Consider the following 18597-nt stretch of genomic DNA (forward strand, 5'->3'; position numbering starts at 1 on the left):
ATAAGTACAAAATGAGAAATCAATGAAACTGAAAATAACGATAATCAATGAAACCAAATACTAGTTCTCTGAAAAGCTAAGAAAATGGATAACTCTCTAGGCAGAGTGATTAAGAGCAGAAAGAGACAGAAATTACTGATAGCAAGAATGAAAGAGGAAAGCATCATTAGACAGCCTATATGCGTTACAAGAACATAGTAATATTATGGAAATTTTTATACTAATAAACTTGAAAACTTAGGTGAAAGTGACAAACTCGTAGGAAAACAAACTATCAAAGCTCACTCAAAAAGACATAGATAACCTAAAAAGCCCCATATCTAGTTAAGTAACAGAAGTTATACTTTTAAATTTGCCCACAGGGAAATGTTAACACCCAGATGGGTTCACCGAAGAATTCTGTCAACATCTGTGGAATAATTAATGCCAACTTTACACAAATTCCTCCAGAAAATAAAAACTAAACACTTCCCAATCTATTTTACAAGACCAGCATTACTCTCACACTAAACCAGACAAGGACAATGCAAGAAAAGTACAGACCAATATCCCTCATGGATATTATACTTAATAGTGAAGGACTGAATACCAACATCAGTAACAAAACAAGACCGTCCACTCTACGCGCTTCTATTCAACATTACACTGTACTGAAGTCTCAACCAACGAAATAAGACAAAAAAAAGAGAAAAAAGACATACCCATTAGGAAGAAATTGAACAGTGTGTTCACAGATAAGACCACCTATATGAGAATCTATAAGAGGAATCTACCAAAAAAACTACTAGACTAATAAATGAGTTTAGCAAGGTCAGAGAATACATGCTCAAAACAGAAATGTTTATGTATATATTAGCATAAATGTTTATGTTTATGTAATATATTGCAATTATCAACAATTGCAAATAGGAATTTTTTTTAAAGGAACAGCATTTAAATTAGCATTAAAAATGTGTAATCCACAGTTACAAATTTATCAAAATATGCACAAGATCTGTATACTGAAAACTACGAAATGCTGATGAGTGAAATAAAAAGATTTTCACAAATGGAGGGATACCATGTCCATAGATTGAAATACTCGATACTATTAAGATGTCAATTCTCCCCAAATTTTCTTACATTTTTGTAGAATTGACAAATTAATCCTAAAGTATATACGTAAAGGCAAAAGATCTAGAACAGCCAGAACAACTCTGAGAAAAGATCAAAGTTGGAGGATTCATATTACCTGAATTCATGATGTATAAAACTACACTATTCAAGGTCATGTAGTATTGGCATAAGACAGACATGTAGATCAATAAAATACAATAGAGTCCAGAAACAGACCTACACAAATGATTTTAAATAATTCATTTCAACAAAGATAACAAAGTAATTCAGTGGAGAAATAAGAGCTCTTACAACAAAGTACAGGGAGCAAATGTTCATCTATCTGCAAAACAATGAACCTTACACTTTAAAAGTTAATTAAAAATGATCATTGGCATAAACATAAAACTAATACTGTAAAGCTTCTAGAGAAAAAACTCCATAGGAGAAATCTTTGTGACCTTGAACTAGGTGAATATATCTTAGATAAAACACAAAAAGCATGAAACATTAAAGTAAAAATATAGCAGACTTCATCAACACTTACCAGATTCTGTTCTTTGAATGGCACTTAAAGAAATGAAGACAAGCCACAGACTTGCAGAAAATATTTGGAAAATACATATCTTATAAAGAACTGACTCATATCCAGAATACATACAGAAATCTACTCAATAATGAGAATTCAAACAACCAAATAAGAGGGCAAAAATCTGAATGAATATTTTACCAAAAAAAGGGTGAGAGAGAGACTGATGACAAACATTTTTTTAACTGCTCAACATGATTTCATCACCAGAGAAATTAAAATTAAAATCACAAGATTCTATATACCCATAAAAAGCAGCAGAAAGAGAAGAAAGAGCAATTAAGAAATAAATTCCATTTATAATTGTACCCAAAATATAAGATACCTAGGAATATTCCTAACCAAAGCAGTGAAAAAACCTATGCTCTGCAAACTACAAAACACTGATGAAAGAAATTAAAGACAAAGCAAACAAATGGAAAGACATTCCAAATTCTACACTCATGGACTTGAAGAACAAATACTGTTAAAATGTCTTATTCCTTAAGGGCACCTGGGTACCTCAGTCGATTAAGCATCAGCTTCAGCTCAGGTCTGTGCTAACAGCTCAGAGTCAGATTCTGTATCTCCCTCCCTCTCTTCCCCTTCCTGGCTCACACTCTGTCTCTCCCTCTCTCTCAAAAATGAATAAACATTAAAAAAATTTTTAATGTCTTACTACTCAAAGCAATCTACACATTTAATGTAATGTCAACCAAAATATCAGCCGCATTTTTCACAGAAATAGAATAAACAATCCTAAAATGTATATGGAACCACAAAAGACCCTGAATAGTCAAAGCAATCTTGAAAAAGAAAAACAAAGCTGGAGACATCATAATTCTAAAAAAGTTATATTACAAAGCTGCCATAATCAAAACAGTATGGTACTGGCATAAAAACCGACATATAGATCAATGCAACAGAACAGAAAATCCAGAAATAAACTCACAATGATATGGTCAATTAATCTTTGACAAAGCAGGAAAGAATATCCAACAGGAAACAGACAATCTCTTCAACAAATCGGTGTTGGGAAAACTGGACAGACACACGCAAAAGAATGAAACTGGACCGCTTTCTTATACCATACACAAAAATAAATTCAAAATGGATTAAAGACCTAAATGTGAGACCTGAAACCATAAAAATCCCAGAGAAGAACACAGACAGTAATTTTTCTGACACTGGCTGTAGCAATATTTGTCCCCTGAGGCAAAGGAAATAAAAGCAAAATTAAACTATTGGGACTACATCAAAATAAAAAGCTTCTGCACAGCAAAGGAAACAATCAACAAAACTTAAAGGCAGCCTACTGAATGGGAGAAGATATTTGCAAATGACATATCCAATAAAGGGTTAATATCCAAAATATATAAAGAATTCATAAAACTCAACACCCAAAAAGCAAATAATCCGATTTTAAAAAGGGCAGAAGACATGAACAGACATTTCTACAAAGAAGACATACACTGACAACAGACACATGAAAAGATGCTCAGCATCACTTACCATCAGGGAAATGCAAATCAAAACTACAATGAAATATCACCTCACAGCTCAGAATGGCTAAAATCAAGATACAAGAAACAACAAGGAGTTGTAGAATGTAGGGAAAAAGGAACACATACACACTGCTGGTGGGAATGCAAACTGGTGCAGCCACTGTGGAAAATAGTATGGAGGTTCCTCAAAAAGTTAAAAATAGAACTACACTATGATCTAGCAATTACACTATTAAGTATTTCCCCAAATAATACAAAAACATTAATTCAAAGGGATACATGCACCCCTATGTTTATAGCACCATTATTTACAGCAGCCAAGATATGGAAGCAGCCCAAGTGTCCATTGACTGATGAATGGATAAAGATGTGGTATCTGTGAATGTGTGTGTGTGTGTGTGTGTGTGTGTGTGTGTCTGCACGCATGCGCGCACACACATGATGGAATATTACTCAGCCATAAAAAATAATGAAAGCTTGCCATTTGCAATGATTTGGATGGGGCTAGAGACTATAATGCTAAGTGAAATAAGTCAGAGAAAGAAAAATGCCATATCATTTCATTCATGTGTGGAATTTAAGTAACAAAACGAATGAGAGGATAAAAGAAAGACAGAGGCAAACCAAGATACAAGACTCTTAACTATAGAGAGAAAACTGATGGTTACCAGAGGGGAGTTGAGTAGAGGAATAGCTGAAATAGGTGATGGGGATTAAGGAGTACACTTGTCATGATGAGTACCAGGTAATTAAAATAAATACTTTAAAAAAAAGAATCACAAGATTCCACTTCAAATCCATCAGAATGGCCAAAACCTGCCAGAATGGAAAACAGTTTGGCAGCTTTTTATAAATTTCAGCACACACTTACCACTAGACTCGGAAATCCCATTCCTAGGTATTTACTCAAGAGAAATGACAACATATGTCCACAAAAAGACCTATATTTAAATATTCACAGCAGCATTACTCATTGTGGTGGTGGCTACTAGGCTTTACACATTTGTCAAACCTACTGAACTATATACCTTAAAAGAGTGCATTATATTGTCTATACATTATACCTCAACAAACCTGACTTGCAAAAAAAATTCATTCAGAAGTCAGCCCGACCTGACTCTTCCTAGACCTATTTAAATACCCATTCCATATACTCCTCCAAATTGTATTACAAAGCCACGGTAATCAAAACAGTAAGGTACTGTGCAGTCTATGTAAGTATTCATCAATTATCAGTTTGCCAAGTCTAAGGATCTTGTGTTACCCATCTATGGATCCTTAATAGTAAGAACAATGCCTGGTAGAAAGCACATGATCAATGAACCTAAGTAATTCTGGCTATTATCCTGATACATCTTAGTCTTGCTTAGTCTGAAAATTTGTAATTCTATTTTTTTTAATGTTTATTTTTGAGAGAGAGATGGAGCATGAGTGGGGGAGGGGTAGAGAGAGGGGGAGACACGGAATCCAAGGCAGGCCCCAGGCTCTGAGCTGTCAGCACAGAGCCTGATGCAGGGCTCGAACCTATGAACCATGAGATCATGACCTGAGCCAAAGCCAGACGTTTAACCAACTGAGCCACCCACATGCCCCAATTTGTAATTCCATTTTATCTGAGTTTCTAGTAGTATATTGCTTATATCTATTTCATAGGTGAGTTTTGACTTTCTACAATGATACAAAGCTTCTAATTGGTTTTAAAACATGTTCTCTCTTTCTCTTGTTCTCCCTAATACCAGCATAACCAGCTTTGTAATAAGACAACTGAAAGCTGACGCTCTGCAATTAGGGCAGGTTCTACATAAACACGGAGATCACTATCTAAGGAATATGTGAATTGAAAATCATGAAGGCCACCCTCTTTGCTTCTATAAGCTATCTTCCACAGCCATACAACTCTAATGTTAAGAAGCATCAACCTTCAAGAAATGAAGATACTTTCAGAAGAGAAACTAACAAGTGCTCAATACCAATGTCTATCCACAGAGAGTCAACTATGGTGTATGGGAAGATAGAAAGAGTCTGTGCCTCAGTGCAGGGCTCTGGCTGGCCAGATTAAAGGCGACAGTATATCATAATGAAAGAGGGAAAAAAAGCCCTAAGCTAAAAATCATTATAAGTTTTTATTAAGACCAGTCCTAAAATGGGAGGAATAATATAAGAACAAAAAAGATTAAGAATTCGTAGCAGTTAGAATTTCATTATGGAAAACGTCTATCATATGCATTGTTCTGGTCACTAAAAAAGAGGACACAAAATAAAGTATATAATAAGCAAAATGAGGGCAGAGGGGTTTTTTTTAGCTGAAAAAAATATGTAGAATTAAACTGATTCTTTCGAAGAAATATACCAGAAAGTCTATATTGAATAAATATTAAGAAACATCAAGAATATTCATAGATATGACTAACATCTTAGAGCTACTTTTAACAGAAGTCCCTCAGGGATCACAAAATAGACACAGCACTCATTCCAAGGTAAGTGGGCTACCAATGACTACATGAATGTAGCAGTATGGTACAGAACAAAGAATAAATTTGTAAGTCAGCCAGGCCTGGATTTAAATACCAGCTCCACTCAGCAGTGTGATCTTGAACAGTTTTTTATATTCTCTATGGTTCAATGTGGAACCATGTGGAAAATAAGGGCAATAATACCAAACTTCACAAGGCTGATAGGTATCAGTGTCAGAAGGGATTATGGAGCCACTTCTGAGCTCAGCTAGAAGGGTGCTATGATCCAATAGCTACATCACTCATAGGGGATTGGTAGCAATATATAAACCAGGCAATTGTTATCCCCGAGCTCAATAAACAGCAGCTCTCCTTATTCCTGAAACAACTCAACTCTACAGATCATAAGAAAAGCACTTAATAGCACATTCCATATTTGCAACTTAGTTTTTAGATTCTTTTGGGGAATATCCAATGAAACAGAAGAACCAGAATGCTATAGGAAAGTATATTCTTTCCTACCCACCTCCCAGAAAAAAATTTTTCTTAATTTAGCAGCTTAGAGTGCTTTCTCATAAGTATCTTCAGCTAAAAATTATTTTTTAAACTTGATAATGACTCAAATTTCTATAATTAAGTAAATAATCATAAAAGTTGTCTCTTTATAATCAGAAATGTAGAATCATAAAATTCTACAGAAAGATTAGATATATTAATTTAGAGAAGACAACTACTCATAACTAGAATCTAAAAAAACCTGAACATTAAAAAAAAGGCGGGGGGGAAAACCGGGTGGCTCAGTCAGATGAGTGTCCGTCTTTGGCTCAGGTCATGATCTCGTGGCTCATGGGTTCAGCCCCATGTCAGGCTCTGTGCTGACAGCTCAGAGCCTGGAACCTGCTTTGGATTCTGTGTCTCCCTCTCTTTCTGCCCCTCCCTCATTCATGTTCTCTCAAAAATAAATAAACATTAAAAATAAATAAGTAAATTTCTCTCTCTCAAAAATAAACATTAAAAATGAATGAATAAATAAATAAACAAAAATTACCTGCTGACCCAAGTATTTCAGCCCATCCAAACAGACTTTCCATTCAATCAAAAGCTGGTAGATGTCCTCCTTTCCACCCCATATCTTCACCACGAAACAAGACACAGATGTATCAAGACGGTCTGGCATTATTCCAAAATCGAGACTCCGCCATGTTGGATTCTGTTGACAGAAAGGAAAGCATGCTTTATGAAGACTCTAACTTGTTAATAATTATTTCAATTATAAATCATTTTGTTTTTAAAAACCAAAAGACCTCATAAATACAGTAAATGACAAACTTAAATGAATCAGGAAGACATTCCAATTAACACGATGGGAGTGATAATGGTATAAGCANAACCTGCTTTGGATTCTGTGTCTCCCTCTCTTTCTGCCCCTCCCTCATTCATGTTCTCTCAAAAATAAATAAACATTAAAAATAAATAAGTAAATTTCTCTCTCTCAAAAATAAACATTAAAAATGAATGAATAAATAAATAAACAAAAATTACCTGCTGACCCAAGTATTTCAGCCCATCCAAACAGACTTTCCATTCAATCAAAAGCTGGTAGATGTCCTCCTTTCCACCCCATATCTTCACCACGAAACAAGACACAGATGTATCAAGACGGTCTGGCATTATTCCAAAATCGAGACTCCGCCATGTTGGATTCTGTTGACAGAAAGGAAAGCATGCTTTATGAAGACTCTAACTTGTTAATAATTATTTCAATTATAAATCATTTTGTTTTTAAAAACCAAAAGACCTCATAAATACAGTAAATGACAAACTTAAATGAATCAGGAAGACATTCCAATTAACACGATGGGAGTGATAATGGTATAAGCATACCTTAGAGCTAACTGCCAGTTTGGTCCCAGACTACCACAATAAAGCCAGTTATCACACTAAAGCAAGTCAAATGAATCTTCTGGTTTCTCTCTGTATAGAAAAGTTATGTTTACACTATAACACAGTCTCTTAAGTGTTTAATAGCATTATGTCTAAAAAAATGTATTTACTTAAAAAATACTTTATTGCTGGGGCACCTGGGTGGCTCAGTCAGTTAAGCGTCTGACTTCGGCTCAGGTCATGATCTCAACATTTGTGAGTTTAAGCCCCATATGAGGCTCTCTGCTGTCAGCACACTGCCCACTTCAGATCTTCTCTCCCCCCTCTCTCTGTTCCTCCCCTTTCTCAAAAATAAATAAACCTTAAAAAAATATTGCTTAAAAATGTAACCATCATCTGAGTATTGAGCAAGTCATAAACTTTTTGCTGGTGGAGGGTCTTGCCTCAGTGTTGATGTTGGTATATGCAATGATGTTTGATAGTATTTTACCTGCAGTAAAACCTCTTTCAAAATTACAATCAAACCTACCGCTGTTTTTTAACAACTAAATTTATGTAATATCCTAAATCCTTTCTTGTCATTTCAACCATCTTCACAGGATCTTAACCAGGAGTAGTTCTTTCTCAAGAAACCACTTTCTTTGTTCATCCATGAGAAGCCAGTCCTCATCTGTTCAAGTTTTATCATGAGATCACAGCAATTCAGTCTGGTCTTAAGGCTCTTCATGTAATTTTAATTCTCTCACTATTTCTACCATGTCTGTAGTTATTTCCTCCACTGAAGTCTTGAACCCCATAAAGTCATCCATGAGGGTTGGAATCAGCTTTTTCCAAAATCCTATCAATATTGATATTCTGACCTCTTCCCATGAATCACAATGTTCTTAATGGCATCTAGAATGGTGAATCTTTTCTGGAAGGTTTTCTATTGGCTTTGCCCAGATCTGCCAGTATCACTATCTATAGCAGCTACAACCTTATGAAATGTATTTCTTAAATAATAAGAGTTGAATATTGAAACGATTTCTTGGATCCATGGGCTATAGAATGGATGTTGTGTTAGCAGGCATGAAAACAACATTAATTTCATTGTATCTCCATCAGAGGTCTTAAGTGACCAGGTGCATTGTCAATAAGGAGTAGTATTTTGAAAAGAATCTTTTTCTGAGCAGATCTCAACAGTGGGCTTAAAATATTCATGAAATCTTATAAACAGATATACTGCCATTCAGGCTTTCCTGCTTCATTTACAGAGCACAGGCAGGACAGATTTAGCACAATTTTTAAGGGCCCTAAAATTTTCAAAATGGTAAATGACATTGACATAATGCAGCCACCAGCTGCATTAGCTCATAACAAGAGAGTCAGACTGTTCTTTTGAAGCTTTGAAACTAGGCATTGACTTTTTTAGCTGTGAAAGTCCTAGATTACACCTTTTTCCAATTAAGAAGGCTATTTGATCTACACTGAAAATCTGTTGTTTAATGTAGCCACCTTTATTAACTATCTTCACCAGATCTTCTGGGTAAATTGCTGCAGCTTCTATGTTAGCACTTGCTGCCTCACCTTGCACTTTTATGTTATAGAGACAGTTTCTTTCCTTAAACCTCATGAACCAACCTATGCTAGCTTCAAATTTTTCTTCTGTAGTTTCCTCACTCCTCCCAGCCTTCATGTAATTGAAGAAAGTTAGGCTCTTGCTCTGGATTAAACTTTGACTTAAGGAAATGTTGTGGTTGGTTTGATCTCCGATCCGGACCTCTCAAACCTTCTCCACATCAGCAATAAGACTGTTTTCACTTTTTTATCATCGTGTGTTCACTGGAGTAGAACTTTTAATTTCCTTCAAAAACCTTTCCTTTATATTCACAACTTAGTTAACTACTGGGTACAAGAGGCCTAGCTTTGGTATATCTTGGCTTTCAACATACTCTCCTCAAAAAGCTTAATCATTTCTAGCTTGTGATGTAAAGCAAGAGACATGTGACTCTTTATTTCACTTGAACATTTAATAGGCCATTGTAGGGTTATTAACTGGCCTAACCTCAATATTGTTGTGTCTCGGGGGAGAATAGGGAAGCCCAAGGAGGGAGAGAAGCAGGGAAATGGGCTGGTCAGTGGAGCAGTCAGAACACATACACCATTTATCAATTAAGTTCACCGTCTTATATGGCTGCAGTGCATGGTGCCCCAGAACAACTGTGATAGCAATGTCACAGATCACCATTACAATTATAATGAAAATTTTGAAATATTGTGAGAATCGGTAAAACATGACACAGAGACAGAAAGTAAACAAATGTTTTTAGAAAAATGGTGCCAACAGACTTGCTCAAAGCCAGGTTGTCATAAACATTCAATTTGTAGAAGCACATTATCTGTGAAGCGCAGTAAACTGAGGTTTACCTGTAAACAGTACATGAGCACCTGATGGCCATTTGCTGAGTGAAGAAAACAGTACGAGAAGGAGGAACGTCAGTACAGAGGCTACCGCAGTGCTGCCTGCAGGTGATGGTCTGGGAGCTGGAGAATGGACGTGGGGCAGGAGAGGGAGATGGGATTTGGAGCTAGATGTGACAGGAGTTGCTGATGGGCTGACAGGTAAGGGAGGAATCTAGAAGGTCCCTGGGCTTCTGCCTCACACTACTGGGCAGATGATGTGCCACTTTCTGTGCAGGGGGAGGCTGGCAGAGGCTAAGGGACACGAGATGGGGGCGGGGGTGGGAAAGAACCGGGAGTCCGCTCTTGAACATGCCAGGAGTGAGATGCCTTTGGGATATGTGAGCACGGCCGTCAGGCTGGCAGTCTGGAGCCCAGAAGAGAGGTAAGGGTGGAAGCAGCAGCCGTGTCACGAGCCAGGTCACCCAGGGAGAGTGTGAATGCAGGGACGAGAGGGCCAGGACCCACGCGGGTCCATGATGGTCTTAAAACCAACAAAAACCAACCAACCCAACGAGGCCACGTTAGTGTGGTGAGCTGGAGAAATCTGTGTAAGTTCCCTGGGTTTGTTTCCTCCTCTGTAAAATGAGATGATAATTCTTCCTCAGAGGACCATCCCCCAAAGCACCAGACACACAGTAGGGGCTCAACAGATGACAAAGCCCAGGACGGCTCTGATATCCCCATCCTGACAAGGCCGGAAAAGAGACAGACTCAGCACTTCTCCAGCCGAAGCCAGCAGAAATAGATCCCTTAGCCAGCTCGATGCGTTCGTCCCCCTCACGGAGAATAGCTCTACCTGTTCTCCAGGCTTCTCCACAGCACTGGCCGCCCTGCCCTGCCCTAGAAGCAAAGCCCATCCTGCATGCAGCTCGTCGGAATGACCACCAGTACTTCTGAATTTTGCTGTTTATTTATTGTCATTAGGAGGATATATTCTAAGTTCTCATTAATAAGGCCACATACGGTAGTTCATCTATTTATTCAATACTTAATGCACAACTATTAAGAACCAATACATAAACAATGCCCTCAAAATACCTCTCAATTATTAGATTCAAACCTTTCTTTAAATAATTACATTATTTCATGAAAAATTCTGTAAAAGAATTATGCAAAAGGTTACAAAACACAGAAGGGAGTAAATGAACTTTGTTTCTTAAATAGTTTATTGTCAAGTTGGTTTCCATATAACACCCAGTGCTCATCCCCACAAGTGCCCTCCTCCATGCCCATCACCCCCTTCCTCTCCCCCTCCCCCCATTAACCCTCAGCATTCAAGAGTCTCTCAGGATTTGCCTCCCTCCCTCTCCCCAACTATTATTCCCATTCTTCTCCCGCATCATCCTCCGTGAACTTCCTCCTAATCCACCTATATATGCAAACATATGGTATTTGTCCTTCTCTGCCTGACTTATTTCGCTCAGCATAACACCCTCTAGTTCCATCCATGTTGCTACAAATGGCCAGATTTCATTCTTTCTCATTGCCATGTAGTATTCCATCGTATAGATAAACCACATCTTCTTGATCCATTCATCAGTCAATGGACACTTAAGTTCTTTCCATGTTTTGGCTATCGTTGAGAGTGCTGCTACGAACACTGGGGTCCATGTGCCCCTATGCATCAGCACTCCTGTATCCCTTGGGTAAATTCCTAGCAGTGCTACTGCGGGGTCACAGGGGAGTTCTATTAATCTGAATCGTGGAAAGACATCACCACAGAGGCTGTGGAACTTGGTTCTTAAAGGACAAACAGGATTTCCCCAGGTTAAGAAAAGGAATTACAGGCACAGGCAACACCATAAAACAAGGGTCAGCAGTATGATGTAGTTAGATGTGGTCAGGGAGCTAAGACAACTGGAATGCATGCAGGAGTTAACAGTACACAAAGCTCAAGAAATAAGTGAAGTACTAAACTGAAAGATCTTTGGGGGCACTTGGCTGGCTCAGTTGATAAAGCATGCAACTCTTGATCTCAGGGTCATGAGTTTGAGCCCTATGTTGGGCATAGAGATTACTTAAAAATAACAATTTTAAAAATCTTACTAAATAAATAAATAAATAAATAAATAAATAAATAAATAAATAAATAAAACTAGGGGCACCTAGGTGGCTAACCAGTTGGTTAACTGGCCAACTTTCACTACGGTCATGATCTCACGTCTTGTGGGTTCCAGCCCCGCATCGGGCTCTTGTGCTGACAGCTCAGAGCCTGGGGCCTGCTTCAGATTGTGTCTCCCTCTCTCTCTGCCCCTCCCCTGATCACACTCTGTCTCTGCCTTGCCATGGAGTACTTTTACTTTGTACAAATATGGGGAGAAAGGTTTTAAGGTAAGAATGACAAGGTCAACTTTACGCTCTGAAAAAACTTTATTTTTCATTAAGAGAATCATTCAGATAGTTGAAACAGTCTGAAAAGTCCAAATGTTAAGGAGCTTTAGACATCAATAGAACTGAACTACAACACATTGATTAATTTCATTTATTTCCCCTATATTAAATGTCAGGGTTTTCATTGCTAAATGTAAATATAATCTATCATATTAAATTAACAATTTTAGGGGTGCCTGGGTGGCTCAGTCGGTTAAGCATCCGACTTTGGCTCAGGTCATGATCTCACGGTTCATGAGTTCGAGCCCCATGTCAGGCTCTGTGCTGACAGCTAGCTCAGAGCCTGGAGCCTGCTTCGGATTCTGTGTCTCCCTCTCTCTCTGCCCCTCCCCTGCTCGCGCTGTCTCTCTCTCTCTCTCTCTCTCAAAAATAAATAAAACATTAAAAAATAAATAAATGAATAAACAATTTTAATATAATATAAATCAGTCAGTCAAACAGTCTTCATACAAGAGTAACTGTTCTTGGCTCTGTGACAGTTATTTTTCTGATCAAAGCAGGGAGGCGAGTAGGGTAGTGCTTGCTTTTGTTTTGGGGATATAATGATGCATGTGTTTTGTGGGTTTGGTTGTTGGAAGTTTCTGGAGATAAAACATGACTTCCAATTTCACAGCACTTTATGTCTGATATGCCTTTTTCACTTACAGTTTGATATTTTTATTGCCTGATTTCCATCCACTAAAGTAAAAGCTCTGACAGATAGGAACACTGTCTGATTTGTTCCAAGATCTTCAAAGCTTGAAAAACCTGCGGTAGGCACTCAATAAGTATTGCTGCATTAGTGAATGGATATCTGATCAAGTGATATGGATGTCTGAGAATACTAAAAGACCATCAATAAATAGCACAATGATAACACAGTAAACACATTTATGCAATCAGTTTTATACTGAATCATTTAAAAAACCTAAATTCCAGCCACCCACAAATTTTAACCTAAGATCACCAGAATTCCATTCTTGTATGAGCCTCCCAGGACCTACCTTACTGTTCTAGCAGCCCTGCTAAATAAGGGCAGAGCACAAACTGACCAGTCAGCAAGCTCTGCAGACACCAAAGCGGTCACTAGAAATGTGGATGGACCAGCACCAAGCAACCAAACAGAACCAGTGGCTGATGAAGCCATTTAACTTCAGCCTTTGGCCTGTCAAACAGAGCTGAGGAGCAGTATGGCAGAGAGGCAAGTGCTGAAATTAAGCTAGACTCCTAAACCACATAATCTCCACTGTATCTTAGAATACTCACTTATAAAAACCAGAACAACTATCACTTCACAGAGTTATGAAGCTTAAATAGAATAATAACAATTATAGTAATGGCTGCCATTTAAACACTTATTAGTGATAGATACTATATAAAGTCAGATAACATATGAAAAGGACACAGAAGAAACCTATCCTAGCATTAGACAGAAGTAAGAAGTAGCTAATCTGTTTAATACAACAGCCCTGTTCATCTCAATGATAAGTCCACTTGCAATAAATAAGACAACCTGTTAACCTCATTAGTTAAAAAGACAAAATATCAAATTTCATGAAGTCTGAGATACCACCAACCTTAAGAAGTATCATTATTTTATGTGCCATTAAAAAAAAGGTAGTAATGATTTTAAGATGCATCTAGATTTCAAAGGTATTAAACTGTGGAAAAAATGTGCACCTTAGAATCAATGAAACACAACTGCTAGGTGTCTTATCCAAGGTCCCCTAGTAAAAACAGCACCGGAATTTGAACCTAAGTCTCTAAAATTCCTTTCATGTTCTTTTTTGTGTATTTGGTTCTTGTTTTTTTTCTCCCCACCAAATCACAGAAGACAAAATTTAGAACAAAAGGGACCTTAAGAGAGTGTCAACAATTTTCCTTATTTTAGATCCCACAGCCAGAAGCAGAAAGTGGAAAGGAGAGGGGCACCTGGGTGGCTCAGTCGGTTAAGCGTCTGACCCTTGATTTCAACTCAGGTCATGATCTCACAGTTTGTGGGATCAAGCCCCACACTGGGCTCTGCGCGGACAGCTTAGAGCCTGGAGCCGGCTTCGAGTCTCTGTCTCCCTCTCCTTCCCTGCCCCTCCCCCACTCGTGTTCTGTCTCTCAAAACTAAATCAATGTTAAAAAAGTTCAAAAGAAACACAACTTAAATCACAAAATTTCTCAAAAAAATACATGCTAACTCTTGGGAACTGCATGCTGATTTTATAAGTAGTAGATATTTCTTGACCCCACCAGCTCTCTTTCCCTCTAATTCACCCCTACTCAGCCTTCACATCTCAACTGAGGAATTACTTTCTGTCAGACACCTTTCCTAGCCGTCCTCTCTCAAACTGAGGTAAATAACACTCCTTCACGTTTGCAAAGATTCCTGTTGTGCACGTGTCAGCTTTCTGAGTCTTCCCCCAGCCTTGTAGTTGGCCAGACAGAAGTTAGAAACCCCTGTAGATGATGCAGTTTACCACCGGAGAACATAATTTGGCGTAATCAAGAGGACGCAACTCTCTCCTCACGTACACGTACCCACAGAGATGAAATGGTAATTCATCTGGTCACAATTCAACTGAAACATAAACTTGCTTTGACAGTCACTCAGTAACTCATAAAAAGTATTTATACTGTTCCGTCAGTTTTTTCCCCCAAAGATTTAAAAACAGTGCAGGCGGTCAAAACTCCAACCAAAGGTTATGGTTCTGATCATTATGTCACATGCTTTCCCTAAAAATACAGGCTCTAGAACTTTGTTTGTTGAATTAGAAGGCCTATCGCTGACCTCTACTAGACCTCCAGCAAACATTTAATCAGTTGAAGGAAGGAAGCTAAAGGAAATGTGATGTAAAGGGAGGCAGCACAATGCTGTAAAAGAATGGGGCCCTCCAATGTCAGTTTTACAAGGCACTACCAGCCTGGGGGCCGAGAGCAAGTCCCTCAGCCTGTCTGAGCCTCAGTCTCCCTAACTATCAAACAGGCATGTCTCTTCCCTTGTGGCACTGCTCTCAGAAGAAACCATGTACATCATGTATCCAATACACTACTTGAATCACAAGTCGGCACTTAATAACTGATGCCTCTTATTTATTAAAGAAACACATGGGTACACACGCACAAACTATCACCCCTCTTACTGCACCACGAAATTCTTAATTTCATAATAAAAGTTTAAAAACTCCCTTTTCGCAAAAGTATCTAACGATCAACTTTATAATTGTTGAAGATGGGTGTACATGTGGGCTCATTATATAATTCATCTGTACTTCTGTAAATGTACAAAATCAACATTAGGAAATCGGGGTACTCCCATTCTTGTTACTCCAATCAATCATTTTAGTTATTAATTAACCAATGACCCTTCAATCTAGCCTCCTCCTGAACCAAAAAGAAAAAAAAAATCCAAGAGTTAACAAATGGTTTGGAGGGTGTGACAGGCTAGCTGAAGCTAGAGACCTTTAAACTTAAAACACACTCTGACGAATGACTGCACTAAATGCACCTGAGAAGAAACCAGGCCTCTTGACTTGTAACTCGGAGACGCATTGCCACCACCTGGCTGGTCGAAGGTGGATTATTCAGTTACCCACTGCACTAGGCAGTTATTGGACTTCTCTGGATGAAGCACTATGCTAGGGACATGAGAAAATAGATAAATGAGATAGTCGAGTGTCTTTGCCTACCAAACACTCCTAATTTTGTGTGACCTGTAACTGTATCCTTGCCCAAATCTGTCTCCTGCTAGCCAGGCCTTGACCACCATCTCCTAATCTCCAGGGCATTTCCGCCGTTGCCCTGGTCCTCAGGTCCTTTGCCCCTGTGGTCATACTTGCCTAGCAAGACCTCAAACCACCCCTGCTCACCCTACTCCACACAGCCATACTAGCTTCTTAGCCAGTTCTTGAAAACCTCAGGGACACCCCTGCCTTCGTACTTCCCTGTTTCTCGGCCCACAGAGGTACGTAGTGTTCCCTCACTTCTTTCAATTACCTGTTCAAATGATTTCATCTATGTGACTACCAGAGAAAAACCGCAACCAGGCCTGCCAGGTACTCTCTGATTCTGCTTTATTTTACTCCAATATCTTTATTACCATCTAACATAGGCCAATTTATCATTAGTTCTTTATATTTTAATAGAGACAGACAGACAGAGAGAGAGGGAGAGAGAGATTGAGAGCACATGAGCAGGGAAGGGGCAGAGAGAGAGAGGGAGAGAGAGAATCTTAAGTAGGCTCCATGCCCAGCATGGAGCCCACTCACCACAGGGATCAATGTCACCAACCCTGAGATCATGACCTGAGCCAAAGTCAAGAGTCAGATGCTTAACCCAGTGAGCCACGCAGGCATCCCCAATTTATCAATTCTAACATGCACTCACCTTCAGTTTGTAAGATGAATTTTAATTTTAGAAATATTAGATCAATACGGTTCTACAATTTTTGACCACCAGGTGGCAGTCATCAGGTGTCACTGTCTCTAAAAGCATAGCCTTAAAAATAGCTGTTTTTAATATCCACTCCTTTAAGTCAGGCACACGTGCTGAGTTTTATTGTCATTTAAAATATCTCTCCTGGGGGCGCCTGGGTGGCTCAGTCGGTTAAGCCTCTGACTTCCTTCGGCTCAGGTCATGATCTCACAGTTCATGGGTTCGAGCCCCACGTCGGGCTCTGTGCTGACAGCTCAAAGCCTGGAGCCTGTTTCGGATTCTGTGTCTCCCTCTCTCTCTGACCCTCCCCTGCTCATGCTGTCTCTCTCTCTCTCTCTCTCTCAGAAATAAATAAAAAACATTAAAAAATTTTAAAAGTAAAATAAAATCTCTCTACTGTTATAAACTGAAACAAACAAAAAACCCAGTATATAATATCTATCAAAATTTTTCATTCAAAAGATAGAAAAAGCAGCAAGTGATTGCAACAATGTAGAATAACCCAGAACTCTCATAGACTGTTGGCCAGACTGCAAATGAAACAATATCTCAGCTGGGAAAGCTGTTTGGCATTATATTCTGAAGGCGATCACATGCATATTCCCTGCAGGTCCACTCTCAGATATGTATTCAACAGAAATGTCCACACATGTTCAACCAACAGATAACATGGGAGAACATTTACAGCAGTATTCATACTAGCTCAAAACTAGAAACTAACCAAATGCCTATCAATAGAAAAATGGAGGGGCGCCTGGGTGGCTTAGTCGGTTAAGCGTCCGACTTTCGCTTAGGTCATGATCTTGCGGTTCGTGGGTTCGGGCCCCGCGTCGGGCTCTGTGCTGACTGCCAGCTCAGAGCCTGGAGCCTGTTTCAGTCTGTGACTCCCTCTCTCTCTGACCCTCCCCTGCTCACGCTGTCTCCCTCTCTCTCTCCTAGAAATAAATTTAAAAAAAAAAAAAAACATTAAAAAAAATAGAAAAATGGATAAATTCTGGTATATTCCCACAATGCAATATAACAAACAAAGTACAAATTTACCCACAGTATGAATGACTCTTACAATATAGAGTTGAGATTCTTATAAAGTGGAAGTCAGACACAAAACAGTGCATACTGTATGATTTCATTTCTATAAAGCTTAAAAGTAGGTAAAAGTAATTTATGTTAACTCAAGACAGCAGCAGTAACTGAAGAAGGCAGGAGGGGGCTTCTGGGGCACTAAAAATATTATATTTCTTGACCTGCGTGCTGGTTACACAAGTATATTCAATTTCAGAAAAATCATCCAGTTGTATACTTAAGACATGTAAACTCTTCCTTATGTGCGTTGTTTCAATAAAAAGTATTGGATTTTTTTAATGTTTTATTTATTTCTGAGAGAGACAGAGAGAGAGAAAACGTGAGCAGGGGAGGGTCAGAGAGAGAGGGAGACACAGAATCCGATGCAGTCTCCAGGCTCTGAGCTGTCAGTACAGAGCCCGATGTGGGGCTCGAACCCAGGAACCGTGAGATCATGACCTGAGCCAAAGTTGGATGCTTAACTGACTGAGCCACCCAGGCGCCCCTAAAAAGTATTGTTTTTATGTAGACAAAAAGGCAAAGACACAGAGCAACAAAACATGAATTTGGTATTAGAGGTGTATTTGTCGATGAAGAAGAAAACCTCATCCATCCTTTTCTAGAAGACTAAATGAAATTCCCAAAGATTGAGGAAGCATATTTATATTTTATTACTGAGATACCTACAAAAGATTCCCATCACAGGCCAAACAATCAGCCTAAAGGAAGGAAAGACTGCTAAATAAATGTTGGAAAGGTAAAAGAAATTTCAAAGTAACAAGAAGCTAAGAAGATT

General features: G+C 38.7%; 1 protein-coding gene across 2 annotated transcripts in view; it reads right to left on the minus strand.

Moving 5' to 3' along the window:
* UVRAG (UV radiation resistance associated) overlaps positions 1–18597 on the minus strand; it is a 286243-nt gene that overhangs the window by 226931 nt on the left and 40715 nt on the right. The window contains exon 4 of one of the 2 annotated variants that reach the window (XM_077776339.1): positions 7164–7325. In XM_077776339.1, coding sequence (XP_077632465.1) covers positions 7164–7325 — 162 coding nt within the window. Of the gene's footprint in view, positions 1–6669; positions 6827–7163; positions 7326–18597 lie in introns of those variants that run through there. The other variant, XM_077776334.1, reaches the window with a different exon arrangement.

The sequence above is a fragment of the Crocuta crocuta genome, unplaced genomic scaffold (genome assembly GCF_008692635.1).
Source record: "Crocuta crocuta isolate KB4526 unplaced genomic scaffold, BGI_CrCroc_1.0 scaffold271, whole genome shotgun sequence".
NCBI lineage: Eukaryota > Metazoa > Chordata > Mammalia > Carnivora > Hyaenidae > Crocuta > Crocuta crocuta.